The 24,113-nt window shown below is 39.4% G+C and overlaps 1 protein-coding gene and 1 non-coding gene across 3 annotated transcripts; both read left to right on the plus strand.

Annotated features, from left to right (window-relative positions):
• Nucleotides 1-2,986: 2,986 nt before the first annotated feature.
• Nucleotides 2,987-21,162, plus strand: EIF4E (eukaryotic translation initiation factor 4E). 2 transcript variants are annotated; one of them, XM_063458606.1, is made up of 7 exons: nucleotides 2,987-3,075; nucleotides 11,130-11,227; nucleotides 11,678-11,773; nucleotides 17,956-18,019; nucleotides 18,116-18,229; nucleotides 19,862-20,001; nucleotides 20,585-21,162. In XM_063458606.1, the coding sequence occupies exons 1-7, from the start codon at nucleotides 3,058-3,060 to the stop codon at nucleotides 20,697-20,699; spliced, it is 645 nt and encodes a 214-aa protein (XP_063314676.1). In that variant the 5' UTR covers nucleotides 2,987-3,057; the 3' UTR covers nucleotides 20,700-21,162. The 2 variants fall into 2 exon arrangements, with proteins under 2 accessions (XP_063314676.1, XP_063314678.1); XM_063458608.1 differs by lacking the exon at nucleotides 2,987-3,075 and adding an exon at nucleotides 3,592-3,864.
• LOC134566257 (small Cajal body-specific RNA 15) lies at nucleotides 18,311-18,440 on the plus strand. Its single transcript, XR_010084009.1, has one exon. It is a non-coding gene; the product is annotated as a small Cajal body-specific RNA 15 (non-coding RNA).
• Nucleotides 21,163-24,113: the final 2,951 nt, after the last annotated feature.

The following is a 24,113-nucleotide window of genomic DNA, read 5'->3' on the forward strand; positions in this document are numbered from 1 at the left end:
AAACGTAAACAAAAACTGGAATTTGCGCTATATGTCTGTTCAACCGTAATTCACCTCTTTCATATTAAATGCACCCACACTTATTATATATCATTTTGTTCAGGAGAAACAGGGCTTTCATTTCATATAAAATATTTGTATATGAAACAATTTATTATGAATAAAATTAAAAAAAACTGTGAGAAATTGTAATTTTTTTTTTAATTTTTAGTTCCGCCTCACATTTTAGCTGTAAATGTCATAATATTGTTAAGTTTTACTGCAACAAAATGCACATATTTGTAATCAGCGATGTCTCACGAGTACAACAGTACCCCCCATTAACAGGTTTTATGGTGTTTTGGAAAGTTACAGGGTCAAATATAGAACGTTCTATTTTCAAATTGAAATTTGCCAGATTAGTAATGTTACCTTTGAGACGGTGTGGTAGCCCAGGAATGAGAATTACCCCCCATAATGGCATACCATTTGAAAAAGAAGACAACCCAAGGTATTGAACGTGGGGTATGTTTAGTTTTTTTTAGTAGCCACTTACTCACAAACACTGGCCAAAGTTAGCGTTCATATTTGTTTTTGTGTGAAAAAAGCAAAAAACTAATATTTGGCCAGTGTTTGTGACTAAGTGGCTACTAAAAATGACTGGACATACCCCATTTGCAATACCTTGGGTTGTCTACTTTTGCAAATGGTATGCCATCATGGGGGTAATTCTTATTCCAGGGCTACCATACGGTCTCAAAGGCAACATAACTAATCTGGCAAATTTCAATGTCAAAAAAATGAAATGCAAGCCTTATATGTGACTCTCTAACTTTCCAAAACACCATAAAACCTGTACATGGGGGGTACTGTTATTCTCTGGAGATTTCACTAAACACAAATATTAGTGTTTTAAAACAGTAAAACATATTACAACAATAATATAGTCCATAAAAGTGCTGTTTGTTTGTAAAAAATGCAAAAAACGTCACTTTTACTGAAAATATCATCGTTGTAATACAATTTACCAGTTTTAAACACTAATATTTGAGTTCAGCGAAGTCTCCCGAGTAAAACAGTACCCCCTATGTACAGGTTTTATGGTGTCTTGGAGAGTTACAGGGTCAAATATAGTGCTTGCGAATTAAATTCTCTGCACTTTCTCCCTGTGTTGTCAGGCATGTCAATCAAATTTTAATTACTCAAATGACATAATTATGTTAAAAAATTACTTAAATATACACGTAGAATTTTAATATATATGCATTTATAGGTATATAAATTCTACGTGTATACTAATGTAATCTTTTATGTAATTATATGTATCTATATATATATATATTTGCGGTTATTTGTATTTTATATATAGATAGATATATATAGAATGTCATTCTAAGTGTATTCTGTTTCCAATATATATATATTAATAACAAAATACAGTTAGAATGAAATTACATATGAATATATAATTTATTTTACATTTTGTTTCAATATTTTATTTCTTTATTTAATTATTTTATTTATTTATTATTGTAATTATACGTATATATATATATATAATATATATATGTAAATCTATTATATATATAATATATATACATATTATATATATGTAACGTCATTCTAAGTGTATTTTAATACTAATATATATACTAATATTAATATTAAAATACATTACGTATGACGTTACATGTATATAATATGTATATATATTATATATATAACATATATACATATTATATATATATAAAAAGGCATTTAATTTATTTTATAACATTTTAATATTTTTTTTTTTACACTACCTACCAGCAGGGGGACTGTCTAATATTTTAGACAGTCCCCCTGCTGGCAGATCCATAGCCAGCTATAGGGGGCCATGTGATCGCTCTTTGAGAGCGATCACATGGCCCCCGGGGGCCTCATTTGCCCGAGGGGGGCTGCCTGGGCTCTCAGGCAGCCCCCCAGAAGAGGATCGCGGTGGAGGTAAGTACACAGTACCTCCTGGGGCTGCAAGCCGTTACGGCGTTCTATGCCGCCGCAACGGCTTTAAAGCCCTTTAAAGGACCACTATAGTGCCAGGAAAACACTTGTTTTCCTGGCACTATAGTGCCGAGGGTGCCCCCACCCTTAGGGCTCTGGGGTGAGGAAGGGGTTAAACTTACATCTTTCTCCAGCGCTGGGCGAGGAGCTCTCCTCCTCTTCGGCTGAATGCGCATTCGCAGCAAGAGCCGCGCGCGCATTCAGCCAGTCTCATAGGAAAGCATTCACAATGCTTTCCTATGGACGCTGGCGTCTTCTCACTGTGTTTTTCACAGTGAGAAGCACGCAAGCGCTTCTACCGGTTGTCAATGAGACAGCCACTAGAGGCTGGATTAACCCATTTATAAACAGCAGTTTCTCTGAAACTGCTATGTTTATAAAAAAAAGGGTTAAACCTAGCTGGACCAGGCACCTAGCTGGACCAGGCACCCAGACCACTTCATTAAGCTGAAGTGGTCTGGGTGCCTATAGTGGTCCTTTAAAGGCGTTTGGTGCTAGATGGTCACTTTGTATTTTTGATTTGTTCTCTTTTTGTGTAGTATTGAGGTATGGTGCAACTCTTAAAACTTTACAAACAGCACAGTGCATTGCAAGCCCTTATCCTATTAGTATACACTGTCATAAAAAACGTGTTTCAACGTAGTATGCCATCGATAAACGAGTTAGCAGGTAAATTTACTAGTTTGGGCTTATTAGCCTATTCAGTTACATTGTGGGAGGCAGTTTTGTAAAGTGTGCACACAACGCTACATTCCAGAATTCTCTCTCGCTCTCTACCACTTCAGCAACTCTGAGATACCGCGACTTTGCACACATAGCACTTTGATAGTCTCTGGTGTTTATAACTCGAAGCCTGAACTACATCCCCCGACAGGCCTAGCCTGTGGGCGGGGCCAAACATGGCTCGCCGGAAGTCACGTGCTAGGGCCAGCACCAATCGCGTTTGAATGTGTTCATTCTCTTTTTATTTTTTATTATTTTCTCCTCTCCTCCTTCTCTTGCCTGCCAGCGGCTGCTGTGCAGTCACATCCATCTAAAATGGCGACCGTGGAACCGGTGAGTGAATGCGTGATCTGACTAGATCTAATAAAGTCGCTGGCAGGGGCAGTAATATCGCGGGATGAGTGTCTATAAAGGGGATATTGAGGGTGGGGAGCCGCCTGGTGTGAGGGAGAAGCGGGCGGCCGGCGTGTGTGATGAAGCAGACGGTAGCACTCTGCCACACTCTCCGCCTCGCTGGCGGCTTTCATTTTACATAGCGGGGGAGGCGCGCGGTGCGGCCGCTGCTCACACAGAACCCTCCGGCACGGTTCGATCTCTCGCTGAGGGCGTTCGGGAGAAGGTTGTAGTTCGATGGGGCCCCGTGCCGAGGACAGCCGCGCGCGCGCCCCCTACCCCCTCCCTGTCCTCGAGCCCTCCGTCTACTAACTACGGACTAGTGGGCGCGCGTGCTTGAATGTCTGTGAGCGCAAGAGAGCTGGTCACGCGGGCGGCAGTTGAGAGAGGGCCGCGTGGCGGAGCAGGCAGACGGTTTGAGGAGGAGGGGGGGGAGTTCTGTACTTGGAATGTTTGCTTTCCCAGGCAGAGTGGGTGCTGAGTTAGCGTTCAGACCTGGCTACACGGTTACAATAGATCGCTCGCACTCCCCCGCCCCCTCCTCTCACACTATCTGTGTTCGATTGATAAGTTAGAGGTCGCTAGTGATGGCTCAGGCTTCCTGCACCTTCCGCCCCAGCTCGCTCATTCAGAAAAGTAACTCCATGTGCTGTGCGTGCGGCCACTTCCTTATCCCACCAGAGATCGGCTCTCCCCGACTAAGGCCTCACAATGAATGACTTGGACAATGTGAGTGCTTACAAGAAACCATGTTTAAAGTCCTGACACCGGATTTCAATTACAATTTTTTTTTTTAACCACGTACCTCTACCATATGGGCCAGAGGGAGTGAAACTTAATAATCGTTGATGGGGTGTATTGAAGGAGGGGGGTGGTTCTTCGTCGTTCTAGGCCTATAATTGGTTTCCTGTGCACTCTAAATATTGTTTACCAGCAAACCTCCTTGGAACTTGGTGACCAAATCTTTTTGTGTATAAGAAATGTTGTGAATAGACGCAGCAGCATGGTTTTATGGGTTTTGTTTAGTAAGGAACACTCCAGACCATCCAGCTTGTTGTATTGCTTTGTGTGAGGAGGGTGTTATTTTTTATTTTAGAGAGAGTGCAGATTTCATTAGAAGTTATTAATTTTATAAATGCATCATGATAGTCCATTTACTGCCTGGTTTGTTTTTTTTGTTTGCCAGCTGTCCATATCACCATCCTTGCAAATCATTTTCTCTGGAACTGCAATGTTTAACACTGGAGCACTAAGGGCAATATGAACACTGTACCCAGACCACTTTAATCAGCTGAAGTGGTCTGGGTGCCTACAGTGTCCCTTTTAACGGCGGAAGAGATAGCTAGATTCCCTTTGCAGGCGGTAAAACAGACCACTTTTAATGCATATAATTGACGTTGGTAGGCCGGAACAGAGTTCTTGGCTGCCATTGCCATGTTTGTTGGGGATGTAGCTGGCCTCCAGCACACAAGTGAAGATAATCACTGCACATACTGACTCCTACCACCATAACCACTTCAATTCTCTGAAGTGGTCATGGTGGTTGATGTAACCCTTTAAAGGCACACTGTAGGCACCCAGACCACTAAAGCTAATTGAAGTTGTCTGGGTGCTGTATCCCGTTTACATTGCAGCTCTAAGTCTCCCCACCGTGGCTGACAGCCGCTGGGGACGCTTCCGGAATTGTAACGGACTTTTAGTCAGTTATCTGACGCTGGGCGTCCTCACACTTTGCATGAGAACATCCAGTGACAGATTTTTTCCCCATAGGAAAGCATTGATATAATGCTTTTTTTCATGGGGAGGTCTAATGCGCCCTCAGCATGTGCATTAGACCACGTTATGAGGGGGGCGGAGCTTCCACCCAGTGCCGTGGGACATCGGAGTTGGGATACGGTACGTAAATAAAGGGTTACCTTTAAGCTGCGTTGGGAAGTCTGTGATCGGAAACCCACTGAGTCAGGGCTGGTATAGAAGGGGAGAACTTCCAAAGGCGCCTGAGGAGATCTGCAGTTTTTGCAAGCTGTTTTCAGATATGTCCACAATGAAAAATATGTATATTAAATGCAAGTATGTTTTAATTGGGCATATAATCTACTTAAGTGTTTTTTTTTTTTTTTTTTTTTTTTTTTTTTTAAACACACACTCTTGTGTAAATATGATAAGACGATAAGTGTTCTAGTAGCTTTTCCAGTGAAGAACTGACTGCTCAACTAAAACCCTTTTGTGTTATGAATGTGTGTGATATATATATGTGTGTGTGTGTATGTACACTCGTGTACATTGTGTGGTTTTAATGAATATTTTATACAACTATTATTGGGTCTCCTCCAGACTAGCTCATCTATGTAATTGCATTTATATATAAGTATAATATAAACACTACATTTATATAAAATATACTTTGGGTTTATATGATAGATCTTGACCCACCAGGACATGGAATGGGTGGGCTTTACAGAGAGATGAGTGAAGGGCTGGGCAAAGGCAATGCCAAAAAAGAGTTGGTGAAAAGAAATTGATCTTGCCAGCGCACAGTTTATTTATTTATTTTAAATGCACAGAATTCACATTACATTAGCGGGAGCTATGGTTTCACACTGGCACAAAATTAGTAATGTATCTGTACAGGTAGTGTTTCAAGCTGAAGTGCTGCACATACACACTGTTTGTACTGTGACCACTTACAAAAAGCAGAAGTGGTCATCGTTGTTGGAGTCACCCTTTTCATTAAGAATTTACCCCTTACTGTGTTGATAGCATGCAACAGGCTCATGTGTATGATTAAAGATCAATTAACAGAGCAGGACATAAGAACCTCTAAATTAAATGTGCTGTGAAGATTTGAGAGTCCCAGTCAGCAGAGGTTTGGCTAGGGCTGCATAAACAGTGATTTAACAGCTAATTGGCACAAAAGTGAACTGTGAGACTGCAGGGGCATGATTATATACACTAGTATCCTTTCACACATGCCAATTTCATGTTTTCATGTTTAAAGGACCACTTTGGGGACCAGAGCAATTTCTTTGCAATGAAGTTATTATAGTGGGTTATTTTTTTTTATCTTAAAGGAGCACTATAGTGTCAGGAAAAAAAAATGTTTTCCTGGCACTATAGGGTCATTAGGTCCCCCCCTTCAACCACTTACCTTTCTCCAGCACCGGGCTCCCTATGTGCTGGGGAACTCTCGACGTCAGATCCGAATGCGCATGCGCAGCAAGAACTGTGTGGGCTTTCAAATCGCTCACATAAAAGCATTACTTAATGCTTTCCTATGGACGTACAGCATCTTCTCACTGTGATTTTCACAGTGAGAATCTCAGAAGCGCCTCTAGCGGCTGTGAAACTTGAAACTGCTATGTTTTCAGCTGGAGGGTTACAACTAGAGGGACCTGGCACCCAGACCACAGTGGTCTGGGTGCCTATAGTGGTCCTTTAAGGAATAAAACCATTAACGAACAGCTTACCAAAGTTTGCCACCTGATATCTCTGTTCGTCGGCTTCCTGTTTGAATCCTCAAAATTCAGAGGAGGTGAATGAGCAAAGGGCACTCTGCCCTCTAGACTTTGTGGTTCGGTTAAAGGAACACTATAGGGTCTGGAAAACAAACATGTATTTCTGACCCTATAGTGTTTAATCCATTGTTTAGGTGACTTTGCCTCCTTAGCAAAGGTGAAAACTTATCTTATTTCCAGCGCCGAGTTGGTCTGCTGACTCTGACCCCGCGCCGATCCGCTTTCTTGGTTACATACATCAGAAATTTAGATTTTGTTTCTGCCAATCCAATGCTTTCACTTGGGGAAATCATTGGATTGTTAAAGACCCACGGTATGTAAGCACTACAGAGGTGATGGAACACTCAGTTTAGCTGCACTGAACCACAGTGATAGAAAAATGTATACACAGATAATATTATTATAGGGCTCTGGTACATGTGAGTTCTACCCCTTACTCTTCACTACTATTAAGATAGTCTGCACTAAGTCTTTATTATTCATTTCCAGATTGGTTGTCACCCATTTTTAGCACGCTTATTTTGCTTCTAGTAAATCATTGGATTGGCTTAAATTGGGATGGGAAGGGGCCAAACGCCATTTTGGCTAATCATCACCTCCTCATAGATATGCATTGGATCAATGCATATCTATGAGGACAATTCAGCGTCTCCATGCAGAGTGTGGATACGCTGAATGGCACTGTGCCTCTGGAAGCCCCCTTGGAGGTGTCCCTAAGGGGAAATCTAAACCACTTTTTATATCTATACATTTGTATACATCCTTTAATAGGCTCACACTTTTTTTTAAATATTACAAGACTTTTAGGAGACAGGGGAAGCATGATGGGAGTTAAAAGAAATCTAAACATCAAAATCTATGCTCGGTGTATAGGTTATAGTGCAAAGTCACTGAATGCTTGCAAAGTTGTTAAAGACAGCAATTTCCCAAAACTGAATCTTTAAAGGGTTACTCCAACCACCATGACAACTTCCGCTTTTAGAAGTTGTCATGGTGGTTGGAATATATATGTAGCATTTATGCTTGAAACGGCACATACAGATAATTATGTGCAAACATTATGTCTGCCTCCTTCTCCCCTTGTGGGTAGTGCTTCTAGACAGCCACTAGAGGCACTTCCTGTCGTTTCACAGAGTTATCTGAAAAGACAGGGTTTACATGAAAATGCATGAATGGAGCGATTATACTCACCAGGACAACTACATTAAGCTGTAGTTGTTCTGTTGACTATATTATCCCTTTAAATAATATCTTAGCCAGGTTTAAACTAATGAATTGCTTGTTTCTGGTAATAAAACAATCGGTCTAGATTGTTTCAAACATAGATGGAAGTTTTGTGTAGGATCTGTAAAGTCTGCATTGGTAAATATTTTCAAGCAGATGTGTAAAACATGTTCAAATAACAAGGGTGTTTGCTCGTTTGTTTTTTTCCTTTGCGTTTTTTTTACACTGCCTATTTAATACTATTTGTGGGGAATGATAACATTCATTTATCCAAGGACACACTTTTGTTGGCTGTCAGACTGGAGGCATTTTTTCTGAAATGCACACTATAGGCACATAGATCACTTCTGATTGAAGTAGTCTGTGTGCAGTGCACCTAGCGCAGGGATACTCAAACTCCAGCCCCCCAGATGTTGCTGAACTACAACTCCCTTGATTCTTTGAATTACATAGCCAGAGAATCATGGGAGTTGTAGTTCAGCAACATCTGGGGGGGCTGGAGTTTGAGGACCCCTGCCCTAGTGTTTTGCTCCTGCAATGTAAAACATTGCAATTTTTGAGATTCGACCGTGTGAAACATACCTCTAGGGGGCTGTTTCTCTGATAGCCACTATATGGTGCTTCTACACCCACAACAGTCAGACTTTGTTGTTGACGTTCAATGTCCTGACGCATTGTGTTAGAACAAACGTCTTTGAATGCTTCTCTATGAGAAGCATTTTATTGGCACCTCGCATATGAAGTCCACATTGCTTCTCTGATAGGATTGGAGGGGCCTGTGAATGCAGAGAAGAGGCTGTTTGGCCACTGGATTCCAGTTAGGTAGCAGGTTAATTTACTTAAAGGACCACTATAGGCACCCAGACCACTTCAGCTCAATGAAGTGGTCTGGGTGCAAGGTCCCCTCTAGTTTTAACCCTGCAGCTGAAAACCTAGTGGTTTCAGAGAAACTGCTTTGTTTCACTGAGGTTTAATCCAACCTCTAGTGTTTGTCTCACTGACAGCCACTAGAGTCGATTCTCACTGTGAAAATCACGGTGAGAAGACTCTGGATGTCCATAGGAAAGACTGAGTAATGCTTTTCTATAGGCGGTTTGAATGCACGTGCAGGTCTTGCCGCGCATGCACATTCGGATCTGACGTCGGCAGGGGGTGGGAGGGACCTAAGGACCCTATAGTGCCAGGAAAACGAGTTTGTTTTCCTGGCACTCTAGTGGTCCTTTAACCTTTTTCACAATGTAATAACAATATATAAAAAAGGTTAAAACTGAAGAATAAGGCTCCAATCACCTTGTGTGTGTCACTCAAACCACAGAGTGCATCATTAAAAGTGAATAAACAGTTAGGTGAGAGCACACAGTCACATATAATAGCACACACAGGCAGGTTACCATATATCTGGGTACAGCCTAAGGAGACAAAAAACAGATTATAGTATAAACTATATAAATGACTTAAAACAAATAAAAAAGCAAATTTGTCCCACTCATGTGGTGCTGAGCCGCTTGGAGTGGACTCAGACTATAAGCACCTTTAGGATATATATAGTGATGGTTGTTGAGATCAGATGCTGGAAATTGATGGTTAGATGTTCTGCTGGACTGCCACTTCTCCTTTGGTTACCAATAGACACCAGATAAATAACGGGTTTTTTTGGAACAAACTTTAATTAAATTGATTAAGATATGTATAATAAAACAAAATATCTCTCGTGTACAACCGCACGAACGTGTTTCGATCACAGTCGTTATCAAAGTGCGTCGTAGTGTCTTTAACTTGCAGTTCTTAAATATCCTGAAAAAGGCTTTTTTTTTTTTTTCTACTGTGTACTTCAACGGATCCGGATACGTTATTTCCGTGTAAACCACTTCCGGGTCAGCAGGTGGTTCACGTTCCTACATGGTGACGTGTTTCCGGTTTTCTCCGATCACATGATTGAATTCAGTCCAACAATTCAATGTGAAGTTCGTTTGAGTATTTATTATCATTGCGCATGTGCGCTAGATTATAAAGTCCGATACAAACAAAATCCATGCATTAGAAAAGTAATTGGAAAAATGATTGACTTAATGAATCTATAACGTCTATTTATAGTTCATTACAATATACATCTTTATTCAAAGAAATAAAAGAGATTTATCCACATTTAATAAAGTGAAAAAATATTTCTACATACATACATAAGCAATCTATAGAAAAATTTAAAAATTATCCTATAACCTAGATAAATGAGGGGGAATCAAAGGGGGGTGGGGGAGTCAGAGAAGATAAATGGGTAAAAATAATAACCATAATATGAATAAATATTAGTTTAAAATACATTACATTTCTAAAACCAATTAATAAAACATTATTAAATTGGGAAACTAATATATTAAAAACAAATGGTTACAAAAAAGTAGTTATTTCAAAGTCCACATTTAAACCTTCAGGGGTTAACGTATTAAGATTAAACATCCATCTCATATCGGATTTACTTAAAATAAATAAATAAATTCTTTACAACCTCCTCTCCAGTGGACTTTGATTCTTTTTATCCCTAAAAATTCCAAACCTTCCGGTCTTCCATGTTTTTCGGCAAAATGTTTTGATACACTATATGGTTGAAAATTTTCTTTTTTATATTAATGTGTTCATCTATACATATATTTAATTTCCTAGTTGTCTTCCCAACATATTGATAGCCACATGGACAGGTCAGTGACCGAGGACCCGACACAGCCCGCCCTCAGAGAGCCACAAAAACTCTGTTGCAGGCTGCATGTGGCCCACGGGCCACAGTTTGCCCACGCCTGATATAGGAGATGGCTAGCAGCCTGTATAACCCTATTTTGTTACTTTTTAAGTGCAAATTTGATACAAAAAAAAACAAATGGCTACATTTACTGAAACAAAAGGTATTCAAACCAAGCATGTATTCACATATTGAGTGTAACAGGCTTACATATTAACCCCTTAAGGACACGTGACATGTCATGATTCCCTTTTATTCCCAAAGTTTGGTCCTTAAGGGGTTAAATAAAATGGTAAAAATATTTTCTTGGTAAACTCACTTGAGATTTTATGTCCAGTGCTTGTGTGTAAACCTAAAATCCCTAATACATTTGCTGTATCAGATTCTTGTGAATTCAATTCAAATCCAAACAGTCAACGGGCTAATATGAGGAGGATCCTCAAAAGGAATGTTTAGTTTAAATTGTACAGCGCATTTTAGTAAAAACATTTTTTAATAAAAATAACTTTGTATTTTTTTAGGAAACCACTGCTAATACTGAAACTACAGAAGAGGAGAAAACGACTGGCCAGGAGCTTGTAAACCCTGAGCACTACATTAAACATCCACTACAAAACAGGTAAGTAAAAACACAATATCCAAAAACATATATCTCATTGCTTTTACAATATTTTGTCTTAAATTATGTCTTGAAAGGGGCACTTAATCATAGATTCTACCGCTTATTGTAGTAGCTTTGTTGCAAGGATGCTTCCTCCATTATTTACTGATTATTTATTTAAAAAATAAATTTATTTTTTTGTAACCATTTTCCAGAGACGACACAGCAGCAGCAACTTATTGTGACCCTCCAGTATACTGTCAGTTGTTTAACCAAAAAGCAATTTATCTAAACCGGTTTCATTTTTACATTCTAACCTGGTGGTGATGGTGCTTTAATAGAAACTTAAAAAAATTACTATGTTGCCATAATGACTCATTATGGTAATATAATTTTGCATAAGAATGTGTTTGTGATGATCTATGTAGTTGAGATGAGTTAAAGTAACAACACTTTATTATTTTGCAGATGGGCCCTTTGGTTCTTTAAAAATGACAAAAGCAAAACTTGGCAGGCTAACCTTCGCCTAATTTCAAAGTTTGACACTGTTGAAGATTTTTGGGCGTAAGTATTTATTCGGGGCAGGGGTGAATTTCTTGTTTTTCTCTAGGAGCTGCTATTCACATTTTTAAGACCCACCTACCAATCCCCAGTTGCTGAAGGGGTGAAAATCCCTTCAGTCACTTACTTGAGGCAGCGGCAATGGCCCTCGTCGCTGTCTCCTCCTCCGCACCGCTCCTCCTTCTGATTCCGTCGGCCGGTGGGTGAGACTGATCCCGCCCACCGGCCAAGGAGACCTAATGCACATGCGCGGCAATGCCGTGCATGCGCATTAGCGCTCCCCATAGGAAAGCATTGAAAAAGACGAGCGACGCTGGAGGTCCTCACACAGCGTGAGGACGTCCAGCGACGCTCTAGCAAAGAAAATCTTTGCTAGAAATCAGGAAGTTCCCTCTAGTGTCTGTCTAGTAGACAGCCACTAGAGGAGGAGTTAACCCTGCAATGTAATTATTGCAGTTTATAAAAAAAAAAAACTGCAATAATTACAGTTGCAGGGTTAGGAGTAGTGGGAGTTGGCACCCAGACCACTCTAATGGGCAGAAGTGGTCTGGGTGCCTGGATTGTCCCTTTAAATATATCTACATACCAATATCTGTCTTGGGCAGTTATGGGGCTTTTTTTATTTTTTGTGAGTTCCAAATCCTTCCTTTCAGAATGTTTGCTGGGGAAAAAAAAATAACTCAAAAGGGCAGCGTGACATGCCACATTTCACTATATGTTCTAAAACCTATGTTCTAAAATATGGAACAATTAAGTGAGCAAGTGTTCTAGAGCTGGCATTAAAGGTACACTATGGGTACCCAAACAGCTTCCACTTGTTGAAATGGTCTTTGTGCATAGTCCCTGTCCCCTTAATCCTGTGACAATGACTGATTATTTTTTTTAATGATTTTATATACATTTCCTCAAGTTTTACTAATTTGGTCTTAATTGAGGAATTTAAATTGAATTTCACATTTAAATGATAAACCTTACTCTTATGTAATTGCTACTATTCTCCTATCCCGGGAACTGCTTATCACACATCTGCAGTTGAACTTTAAAATCCAAGAAATGTTTTAATTCCTTGTTTTCTGTGCAAAACAACCTACCTGTTCTTAAAATCGTGAACACGTATTGTCTCCAAATTTTATAGTTTAACCCCTTAAGGACACATGACATGTGACATGTCATGTTTCCCTTTTATTCCAGAAGTTTGGTCCTTAAAGGCCCTCACCCTCAGGGACCCCCTCCTGCCGGGCTCTGGAGAGAGGAAGGGGTTAAAATCTTGCCTTTCTCCAGCTCCGGGCGGGGAGCTTTCCTCCTCCTTCCTTGCGACGTCGTCGGCTGCATGCGCGGCAGGAGCCGCGCGCACATTCAGCCAGTCTCATAGGAAAGCATTTACAATGCTTTCCTATGGACGCTGGCGTCTTCTCACTGTGATTTTCACAGTGAGAAGCACGCAAGCGCCTCTAGCTTCTGTCAATGAGACAGCCACTGGAGGCTGGATTAACCCTCAGTATAAACATAGCAGTTTCTCTGAAACTGCTATGTTTATAAAAAAAAAAGGGTTAAACCTAGCTGGACCAGGCACCCAGACCACTTCATTAAGCTGAAGTGGTCTGGGTGCCTATAGTGGTCCTTTAAAGGCGTTTGGTGCTAGATGGTCACTTTGTATTTTTGATTTGTTCTCTTTTTGTGTAGTATTGAGGTATGGTGCAACTCTTAAAACTTTACAAACAGCACAGTGCATTGCAAGCCCTTATCCTATTAGTATACACTGTCATAAAAAACGTGTTTCAACGTAGTATGCCATCGATAAACGAGTTAAAAGGGGGTTAACCCTAGCTGGACCAGGAACCCAGACCACTTCATTAAGCTGAAGTGGTCTGGGTGCCTATAGTGGTCCTTTAAGGGGTTAAAAAAGCTTCTGCCTCACACAGCTGCACATTAACTAGATCAGGGGTAGGCAACCTTTTAGCAGCACTGTGCCGATACAGGATTGTGATGTCCCGTAGCGTGCCGGTCCTATTTTTTTTTTAATCGAGTGGTGTATGCTGCCGTATTCTGCTTGTGTTATTTTTACTGTAATTGCTTTGTATCGTTGTATTTGTACGTATATGCAGGGCCGTCTTTAATAGTGACTGGACCCTGGGCAAAGCATTTGCTTGGGGCCCCCTGGACCCTGTCCCCCCTCCTCATGCATGCAATCATGTCCTCCATCTCAACACAGTGGCGGACCTAAAGTAGAGAGGTGCAAGAATTTTTGGGGGTCTCCCTGTTGCACGGGTGATTAAAAGGTAGATCCCCATCTGTCGTGCAACTCCAGAAATGCATTGACAGCTGGGGCTCTACCATTTACCCATGTTTGCAGGTCTGTATTTAGCACTAAGCAGTTTTTGTGTGTTTGAATGTAAACAGGTTTTTGTATGGAATATGTTTGTATGTGGTGTTCGCGTGATTGCAAGCATGTATTTGTGTAGTGTTGGTTTTTGAATGCAGGAGTGTATTTACATATAATTTTGGTGTGTAACACAGACATGTGTTTGTACGTAGTGTTGAAATTTGAATGCAGGGGTGTATTTGTGTGTAGTGTTAGTGTGTGAATGCTGAGATGTATGCACATATACACACACACAGATCTATACACACTGAAATGCGCACACACACACAGATATACTGACACACACACACACCGACATGCTGACATGCTAACATACTGACAAACACACAGATATACTGACACACACAGACATACTGACACACACAAAGACATACTGACACATACTGACACACAGACATGCTGACACACACACAGATATACTGACACACAAAGACATACTGACACACACAGATGACACACACACACACAGACATACTAACACACACACACACTGACAGACATACTGACACAGACATACACTTTAAAACCCACCCTCCAGTTTCCTACCTTTCCTGCTGGTGGCTGAAGGTATTGGGAGTTAGTCTAGAGCTCTCGGCCAGCTCCCCTCCAATCAGCCTACTCTTCTTTCCTGCACGCTCCTCTGTTTGTGGGAGGAAATGATGCGCGGTCGTCACTTCCTCCCAGCCTGCTGCTGAAAAGCAAGGGGCCCGCTCGCGCTGTTAAAGCGCCTCAGCGTGCGACGGGGCCCCTGCTGACAGAAGCCCACTGGGTGGTCCTTTGCGCATGGGCAACGCGATGGGCCTCCTTAGTGTGCGGCCAGAGGGTAAGAAATAGTTGAGGCCAGCAGGGCTCACGGTGCAGCTGGCCAGTTTGCCCCGCGTTAAAGACGGCCCTGCGTATACGAGCTATTATATTGTATATGTTCATGAGTAGTTTATGGTATTGTGTATGATACATATAAATGGGGGCTGCTTGTGGAATTGTGTGTGTGTGTGGATGGATATGTCACAGTGTGTGTTTGTTAGTGTGTGGGGGCTGTTTGGGGTATTGCATGTGGGGTTGTGTGCATGTATATGGATTGTTAGTGGTGTTTCGTTTGTGCGGATTGTGTGTATGTTTGTGTGTGGGCTGTCCGTATTATTTGTATGAGGGGAGGGTTATTCTGCATTTCTGTGTATATCTAGCAGTGTGGGTGGCTTCCAGTGGGGACTAGGCCGGCCAGGTACATGTCAAGGACAGGAGCTGCAACAGCAACTGCGAGCTGCTCTACTACAGTGTGGATTCCCATTCACAAGTGCTGGGAGGAAGTGATCTGAGATTACTTCCTCTACGTGCTGCATTGCATAAATTGAGGATTGTCCTTCACTACCTTTTCGGATTAGCAGATATCTGAAATTTTACTGGGACTCCTGATAGGTTTACTGGGACTCCTGTTTGGCTCTAGCAGCCTTGAGTGCCGTGCAAATACACCTCGAGTGCCGTGCATGGCACTAGTGCCGTAGGTTGCCTACCCCTGAACTAGATTATTGTACTGAACTGACATTTGTTACATAGAATGCTTTCAGTGTGATTTTTGTAATGAAAACTACATGCACCTAGGTCTTGAGCATTATTCAGTGTTTTTAATAAGGCCACACGCCCTTTAATAAAATTCTATTTTAGATCTTTTGGTTCCATCATAGTTAAAGAAGCTCTTTAGTATGAGACATAATGCATTTGTCATATTAGCAATCGTTAAAAGTATTATATAATATTACATCACGAAGTCCCATTCCTTTTATTTCAACTTGTTCTTTTGGTCAGCTGAAGTCTTCTCTACGAATTCTAACTCCACCCAAATTCCTGCCCTATTTGTCTGTAAAGGAAACTGATCATCATATGGCTTTTCTATATTTATAAATATCTCCTTCTCTAAAATTACACAAGTAGCATTTATTTCTGTTGTGAGATATTTTGAGGCTGTTATGCACAAACCTTTTTTTTTTCATGTAATAACTTATTCAATTATACCTGTTATGGAAGGGAGCAATGCAAATTATTATAACTTTTGGTTATGAAACTTTAATAAAAGGTTTTTGTGTACAGAAACTTGTGTTCTGTTATAAAGCCTGTTTTCTGACTAAAATGCATGTAATTGTCATGCAGATTACTTCTACATAATGTACTCTGTGACAAGTATGTCCTCTGGTGCTGAACTTACCATTCGCAAACAGTCTAGTCTAAAATAGTTGAATCCGGCTCCTAAATTGCTCTGCCCAACTATGTTGCAGTCTGAGGCTTTAATCGGGAGGTCTCGGAATGGTAACTGTTGAGTGTCAGCATTTTCAGCCGATCAGTAGCTTCCCACTCACAAAACCGCATGAGAAAAAAAAATTTAAGCCTGGAGACGAAGACTGGTAGCTAAGATAAATGCAACACTTATTTATTAATTTTTTTTGTAATTTTTTTTAACCCAAGTTGTGTAAAGGGGTGAGTTGACACTTATTCGAGTGTTCCACTAATATATGCGGGTGGTTGTTTTCTATCACTAAATTTTTTTTTTTTTTATACACTATCTTGCATGTTGGTCTGTGTGATGTATAGTGAAAACCCACACTAGTGTTGCATTAGCTAATTTTTGACATAAAACACATAAAGCGCCTTTCTTTGAGACTATTGTATTTTGGACTGAAATACAGCACTGAGGCAGTGAATTCAGCTGAACTGAAACTCTGCACCAGATCAATAAAAGCGGGGGGTGTACCACACCAGATAAGACCAAAGGTGCAGCATGCGTACAAACCTCAAACAATCCAGCACATAGTAGCCCGGTGCAAGATGTTAGAAGAGACAGCATACACTGAGAGGCACTACCAGGATGCGGAGAATGTATACTGAAATAAAGAATATGCTCTGTACCTGCCCAAGTCCGGAATTAGGGGCTGCCATAGAGATTTGAGAATGACAGGGCCAAGATCCTGTGGGACTTCTAAACAGTCAAGCAGGTGCTTGCCTGCTAACCAAACAACATTGTGGTGATAGGCAAGAAATGCAAGACTGTAGTGTTGGTGGATGTATCTATACCCAGTGACCCTAACAAGAAGGACCATGGGAAAATAGAGGAATACTAAGGTCCAAATGATGAGCTAGAAATGAAATGTGTGAAAGTGAAGGTGGTATTTGTCTCATTTGTGATTGGAGCACTCTGCATAGCGTGAGGATATTAGGCGACCAAAAGTCCCCATACGACCTGGAAGTCCCTCTAGTGGCTGTCTAGTAGTCGGCCACTGAAGGTGGAGTTACCCCTGGATAGTAATTATGGCAGTTTCTCAATAATAATAATAATTACTATTGTAGGGTTAAGGGACCTGGGAATATGCAATTAGACCACTTCAATGAGCTGAAGTTGACTGTGTGCTTATAGTGTCCCTTTACGTTACTGGAAGCATGCAACCTTCTCCCTTTTTCTGAAAAACTGAAATGACACCTTACGACAAATTACATTGAGTAAAAGAATGTTACACAGATCAAACCAAGCTGTTACTTGTTCTCCTATCCTTTATGTTCTAATATATGCAAGTATTTTGTGGCACACTATTTTGGTGAAAAGCGTGTCATCAATTTATCAGAGTTGTAGTGATTATGTCGCTTGGAAAATATGGGAGCAAACTCTCACTTTTGACAAACCATTTGGTAGTGTTACTGTGCTTAGAGTGCCCATATAAGTAATAAGATTACAATCTGTGTAAAGATTTTGTGATTTTGGCTCTTGTTATTAAACATGGTCATCTCTTTGTGCTTTTTTCTGTTTATTTCCCTCCAGCCTATATAATCATATCCAGTTGTCTAGTAACCTAATGTCCGGCTGCGACTATTCTCTCTTTAAGGCAAGTACTAGCACAATTACACAAATCATTGATAAAAGCCTCATTTTAGTCTACTGCTTTTTGATCTTTTGACATTTTTTTAATTTTTATACACAGGATGGTATTGAACCCATGTGGGAAGATGAAAAGAATAAACGTGGAGGAAGATGGCTAATTACCCTTACCAAACAGCAAAGAAGAAATGACTTGGATCGTTTTTGGTTAGAAACGGTACGTTTGTGCTAAAGAGGATTAACACTTTCCCTATAAAGTGTTACTTGTTGTCTTCGTCTACAATTTGAGTTGCTTTACAAGGAGGACTAAGAAAGTAGATTCAAGAAAGATTCATTGATACTACTGATACTATCCTCCTACAGAAATTGGTAGATGAACAGGCCTGTTTGTAAGCATTACTCAGGTTCTACTAAGTTTACCAACACTTGCCTCTTAAATATGTTAAGTCTTCAAGGGTTTTTCAATGTAGGTTCCCATTTTGGGAATTCTAATCAGTCTTATTCTGACTTAAGAACCATATTTGTGTACACTTTGAAAAGTTAATTTGTGATTATATAGTATATAGAGCATTTCTATTTTTTCTTGAGTTAATTCAGGAAGCCAGCAATTGTATTGTAGGCTGGGTCGTCTGCTTAAAGGGATGCTGTATTCCTGGCACTACCGATCCCTCTGCCTCCACCCTCCTTCGCACCCCCTCCTACCTGGTAAATAAAGGGATAAAAACCCTTTATTTACTTACCTGATCAATGCTTTCCTATGGGGAAAATCTGACGCTGGAGGTCGTTATGCAGAGCGTAAGGACGTCCAGTGTCCGATAACGGACCAAAAATCCATTTGGATTCCGGAAGCCCACTAGTGTCTGTCTGGTAGACAGCCACTGTGGGCAGACTTAGTGCTGCAATGTAAACATTTCAGCACTAAGTGCAAAAGGGACACCGCACACAGACCACTTCAATGAGCTGAAGTGGTATGGGTGCCTACAGTGTCCCTTTAAGTCAAACCGCTTTGCCCACTTACTTTTCTGTTCACAACCAAGAGTAGTGGTGTCTGGTCAAAACTACTAGGTTTCTGGTGATGCACTAGACTGTAAGCTCGTTTGAGCAGGGTACTCATCTACCTATTGTATCAGTGTCACTGTGTAATTCTTATTTATTGTAAAATATCCCCCTTTCTTAATATTGTGAAGTGCTGTGGAATTAGTTGGCGCTACATAAATACCAATAATTTCCAGTTGTCAAGGTAGTATATGGTCTTGATCAATTTATGTTTTGGTAGGGTTTTTTGAAAATGGCCAACCTGATCCTAAAGCACAGTACTGGCAACTCTTTGGAAACTGTAAATGTAATTTGTGTGCATTAGAGGAGTGAAAGGGGCACTTCTATCAAGTAACAAGGAACAAGGCTGCAACCTGCCTGCTGTTAGATAGCCGTGAGGGAGCTCTCGCTGAACTCTCGCTTGTTGGTTTGGAGTATGTTCATTTTTTTTTTTTTTTTTTTTTTTTACTTTTATTTACTTTTATTTATTTTTGGCATTGGAAGGCCAAAATGGACCCAGTGGATTTAGCATAATTTCAGAGTTATAAATAAATGCATTTTATAACACTGCAATGTTCCTTTAAAGCAGTCTCTGTTCCTTGTTACGTTTTGAAGGTGTAACATATTTATGATGGGGTTTTTTTTTTTTGTCAGACAGTTTGTTGCAAAATTGGAAGCGCTTCAGACTAGGTTTTTTGCCTTCTTTTGGATCAACAGCAAAAAACATATGTGAAGAAGGCTGAACTTGATGGACGCAAGTCTCTTTTCAGCTATGTAACTATGTAATATCCAAATTGTGTTTGTTTTTTTACAGCTCATGTGCCTTATCGGAGAATCCTTTGATGAACACAGTGAAGATATTTGTGGAGCTGTTGTAAATGTTAGAGCAAAAGGAGATAAAATAGCAATCTGGACTACTGAATGTGAAAACAGGGATGCTGTTACACATATAGGGTGAGTTAATTCGGTTAATATTCTCTAAACATTTGATGCCAATAATATGATAAATTTGCACATGCTTACAAACATATTTGAATATTTTAAAGCAGCATGTTCACTACATTTTAGTGACAATGCTGCTTTATATATTTTTCGTATCAGTGACTTGATGAATGGCTCATAGCTGCTCACTGTGAACAACATATTGCAGTGAACCTCAAATAGCAAAATAATTGTAAAATTCTCTAACTTGCTACAGCTGGACATAAATTTATAATCATGTATACCTCCGTGAGGGTCCTGGGAGGATAACTGCCTATTGTATAAAGGAATGTTTTTCTTAAAATTCCTTGATATAACCACTATTATGAATTCTTGCTATGAATACTCTTGCCAAGTGTGCACTGTCAACACCTCTGTAAAATCATGTCATAAATGAAAATGTTATAATGGAGTAAACCTGTTTTGAGATAAATATCACTGCTCATAGGCCATTCTGTGGCTTTGCAAATCTTATAATATTTAGTTTACTTGTTTCATTTAAAACATGTCTGTCTACTCATATATTATGTTTTTTTTGTTTTTGTTTTTTATACAGGAGGGTTTACAAGGAAAGATTAGGACTTCCTCCCAAAGTAGTCCTTGGTTATCAGTCCCATGCAGACACAGCTACTAAAAGCGGCTCCACCACTAAAAACAGATTTGTTGTTTGAGAAGACGCCTTCTGAGTATTGTTTCATAGGAGACTGCGTCAAGCAATCGCGACTTGGGAGCTGTACCAAAGCCTCTACAAAAGCAGAGTGGACTGCATTTAAATTTGATTTCCACCTAAATATTGCTAAGATTTGTGAAAAGTCATTCGCCTTTTTGTCTTGTGCTATGTTCAAAACCCCCTATCCCTTTTTTGTTTTGGTTATTTTTATTTTATTTTTTCCTACAATTAAGTTATCTAATCAAAACATTTCAGCGAGCAAATACTTTCCCTTTAAGTATCCTCAATTGCTGCCCAAGTTATCTCTGTAATAGAATATTTAGTTTTCGAACTATTACAGAAATATTTATCCAGATTGTGCTCTCGCATCACCCGCAAGAAAAGGAATCTTTATATTTGCATTGTATGCAGTTACAATAGTTTGCTGATTTGCAAGGCGGAGGATTAAAATGCATTCAAACTTCTATAGCGATTCATGGTTTGTTTTAATTTTTTTTTTCTTAACAGCATTGTTCTTGCTGTATTTTGTGCTGATGGCTGCTAGGTTTAATTTATTTGTTTCCCTTCTTGATAACATTAGTGATATGATTTATTTTTAATTTTAAAAAAAGCTTATGTAACTGGTGATGGATCGGGGGGGAAAACAAATGGGCTAAATAAAAGTGTTAATATTGTGCGTTTAGAAACATTCTTTTTATATATATTTTTTGTATGACATTACAAAGCCTTGTTGCAAGTTTATGCGTTTCAGTGAAATCCATGACCTCTGTGATTTCTTAACATAATGTGGATATTTTTTTTTTAAATGCAAACTATCACATTCCTTACTAGAAATAGAATGTCTTTTTGCAATTTCTTTTTTTCTTTGGATTTCTTTTCCAGGGGTTGGGGGGGTTTCTCATATGGTGTATTTTAACACATTTGTATTTAGACTATTTTGCTTTGGTTATATATAAAAAAAAAAGGCTCACATAGCAAAGCAGTCACTATTCATCTTAAGACAGTGTACAAAACTGTAAATAAAATGTGTACAGTGAATTGTCTTTTAGATAACTAGATTTGTCATTTTTTCCTCCCTGCCAGGGGAATTGTTCTTCTTCCTCAAGTATGGTAACTTTCTACCAGGACGCAATATAAGATTTGTAAACAAAAAACATTGTATGCATAATGAATTTGGCACACTGTATCTTCTACAATGCCTGGTATAAGGTACCTTCTGAAATGGTATTGCTGTTTTGTATTATCAACTTATTCCAGAGGTAATTGATAATCACACTGCTTAATGTAGTATAATTTTAACTTTTCTGTTTGTGTACATGTTATAGATATGATGGGAGGGCAATAGATCCAGTCTAGTTACCCTAAAAGGGGAATTGTTCTTCAAGTAAGACCAGGTATTTGGGGCAGAGACAAAATGGGGCTGTGGAGAGAAAGGCACACAGAAGAGTAGGGAGTCACAAATAGTGCGGTTGGGGAATGTGGTAAAAGAGACAGATAAAGGCTTTAACTAAACATTAGATTTAAGTAGTGTTGACTAAACTCTACTGGAGATTAAGTACTCTAAAACAATTCAGATGACTAAAATAACTTTTTAGTCAAAAGACTGATTACATTTAAATTTGCTGTCAAAATTAACACTGCTATGGAGGCACATTTGATTTTTTTTAATAGCTGTGAGAAAGTGCTATTGACAATTAATTGGTAAAGGCTAATCCTCAAGTTGATTGCAAAATGCAGCCCCAAGCACATTAGAGTTTTTAACGTTTCCATATTGTATATAGTATTTTTGTAGATTGAAAGTATGCTTACGGACATGCTAATCACGGTATCTGTATCCATTTTACACGTCGATTCAGGATATCTGTTCTCAAAAACCATAGTTAAAACAAACACAGATCTGGGTTTTTGCACAAATGTTTCACCCTTATAAAGTTCGAATGAAGGTTCTCTATTACACTGAATTGTGAGGTTGCTACACTATATGCAACGTACACTATCCTTTAGTAAATACACATGGAAAGCTTGCGTAAGACACAGATGCAGGAACACAATAAAAGCATTCACACAGTTACTGTTAACAAAATTGCATGGAGTGTACAGGATTCTGCTTTACTCTGCAGAAAAAAAAATGTTATATCAAAAAGTGCAATTTTAGACCGTTAAATTGCATTTGACAAAAAAAAGTGTGAATTGCTAAAATAACAAATGTTTTGGCACATCAAACAATTTTTGTGTGTGCAACTTCCTTAAGCTTCGTGTTTACACTTGTCTATTTGCTGTTTGACATTGTCCTTGATTTTGAAGATAACTGGTTAAAAATGTAAATATCAAGAACTGACTCTTTTTCAGAATAACTACATATGATGCTCCTGATTAACAGAGTTTTCTGATTACTCTGCCTTTTTTTGTCACTGTGGGCCAATGTCTAATCTGAAATTATCTATTTAGTGTGGGTTTTTATGAAATAGCAATGCAATTTTTAAGATTTTATTTTTTAAATTGTATTTATATCAGTGTTAAGTGTAAAATGTACACATTTTCACTGTTAAGATGCATGTAAATTATTAATAACACTGCATCTTCCAACATCATGACTAGCAGCATTTAAAAAAAAAAAAGAAAATAATTTAAAAGGTATGTGGAAGAGTATATTTCTGCTTTGGAAGAAAACCACGCAGACTTGTAACTTTCAGAACTTGCATCTTTACTTTGCAGATAATGTTGTCAGGAGGTATATTAAAATGCACGAGTCTTGAAAATGAGCCCTTCATTAAACTCTTCTTAGAAAAGTGGGTCAAATTTGTCAACTAGTGGAATCAACCTTTTTATTTTTGTTTTTTTTAAGATTGTATTTGACTTGAGTCTTTCAATTTAAATGATTTAACCTTAAAGGGATACTAAAAGCGTGAAAAAAATCTTAAAGGATCACTGTAGGGTCAGGAACACAAACATGTATTTCTAACCCTATAGTGTTAAAACCACCATCTGGGCCCCTCATGCCTCCATAAATATAGCAAAATCTTACTGCATTCAAACCTGAAGCTGTAGCTCTGCATGCTGTTTGCCTCAGACAAACAAGCAGTCTGCTGACATCAGAAGTGGTGGCCTGATTCAATCACAATGCTTCACCATAGGATTGTCTGAGACTGACAAAGAGGCAGAGCCAGCACAATTCAAACACAGCCCTGGCCAATCAGCATCTCCTCATAGAGATGAATTGAATCAATGAATCTCTATGAGGAAAGTTCAGTGTCTGCATGCAGAGGGAGGAGATGGAGATACTGAATGTTTGGATGCATTTTAGGGAGCCATGACCCAGGAAGGATCTTTAACAGCCATCTAAGGAGTGGCCAGTGAAGTTATCACTAGGCTGTAATGTAAACACTGCTTTTTCTCTGAAAGACATTGTTTACAG

This window comes from Pelobates fuscus, chromosome 6, assembly GCF_036172605.1.
Source record: "Pelobates fuscus isolate aPelFus1 chromosome 6, aPelFus1.pri, whole genome shotgun sequence".
NCBI classification, from domain to species: domain Eukaryota; kingdom Metazoa; phylum Chordata; class Amphibia; order Anura; family Pelobatidae; genus Pelobates; species Pelobates fuscus.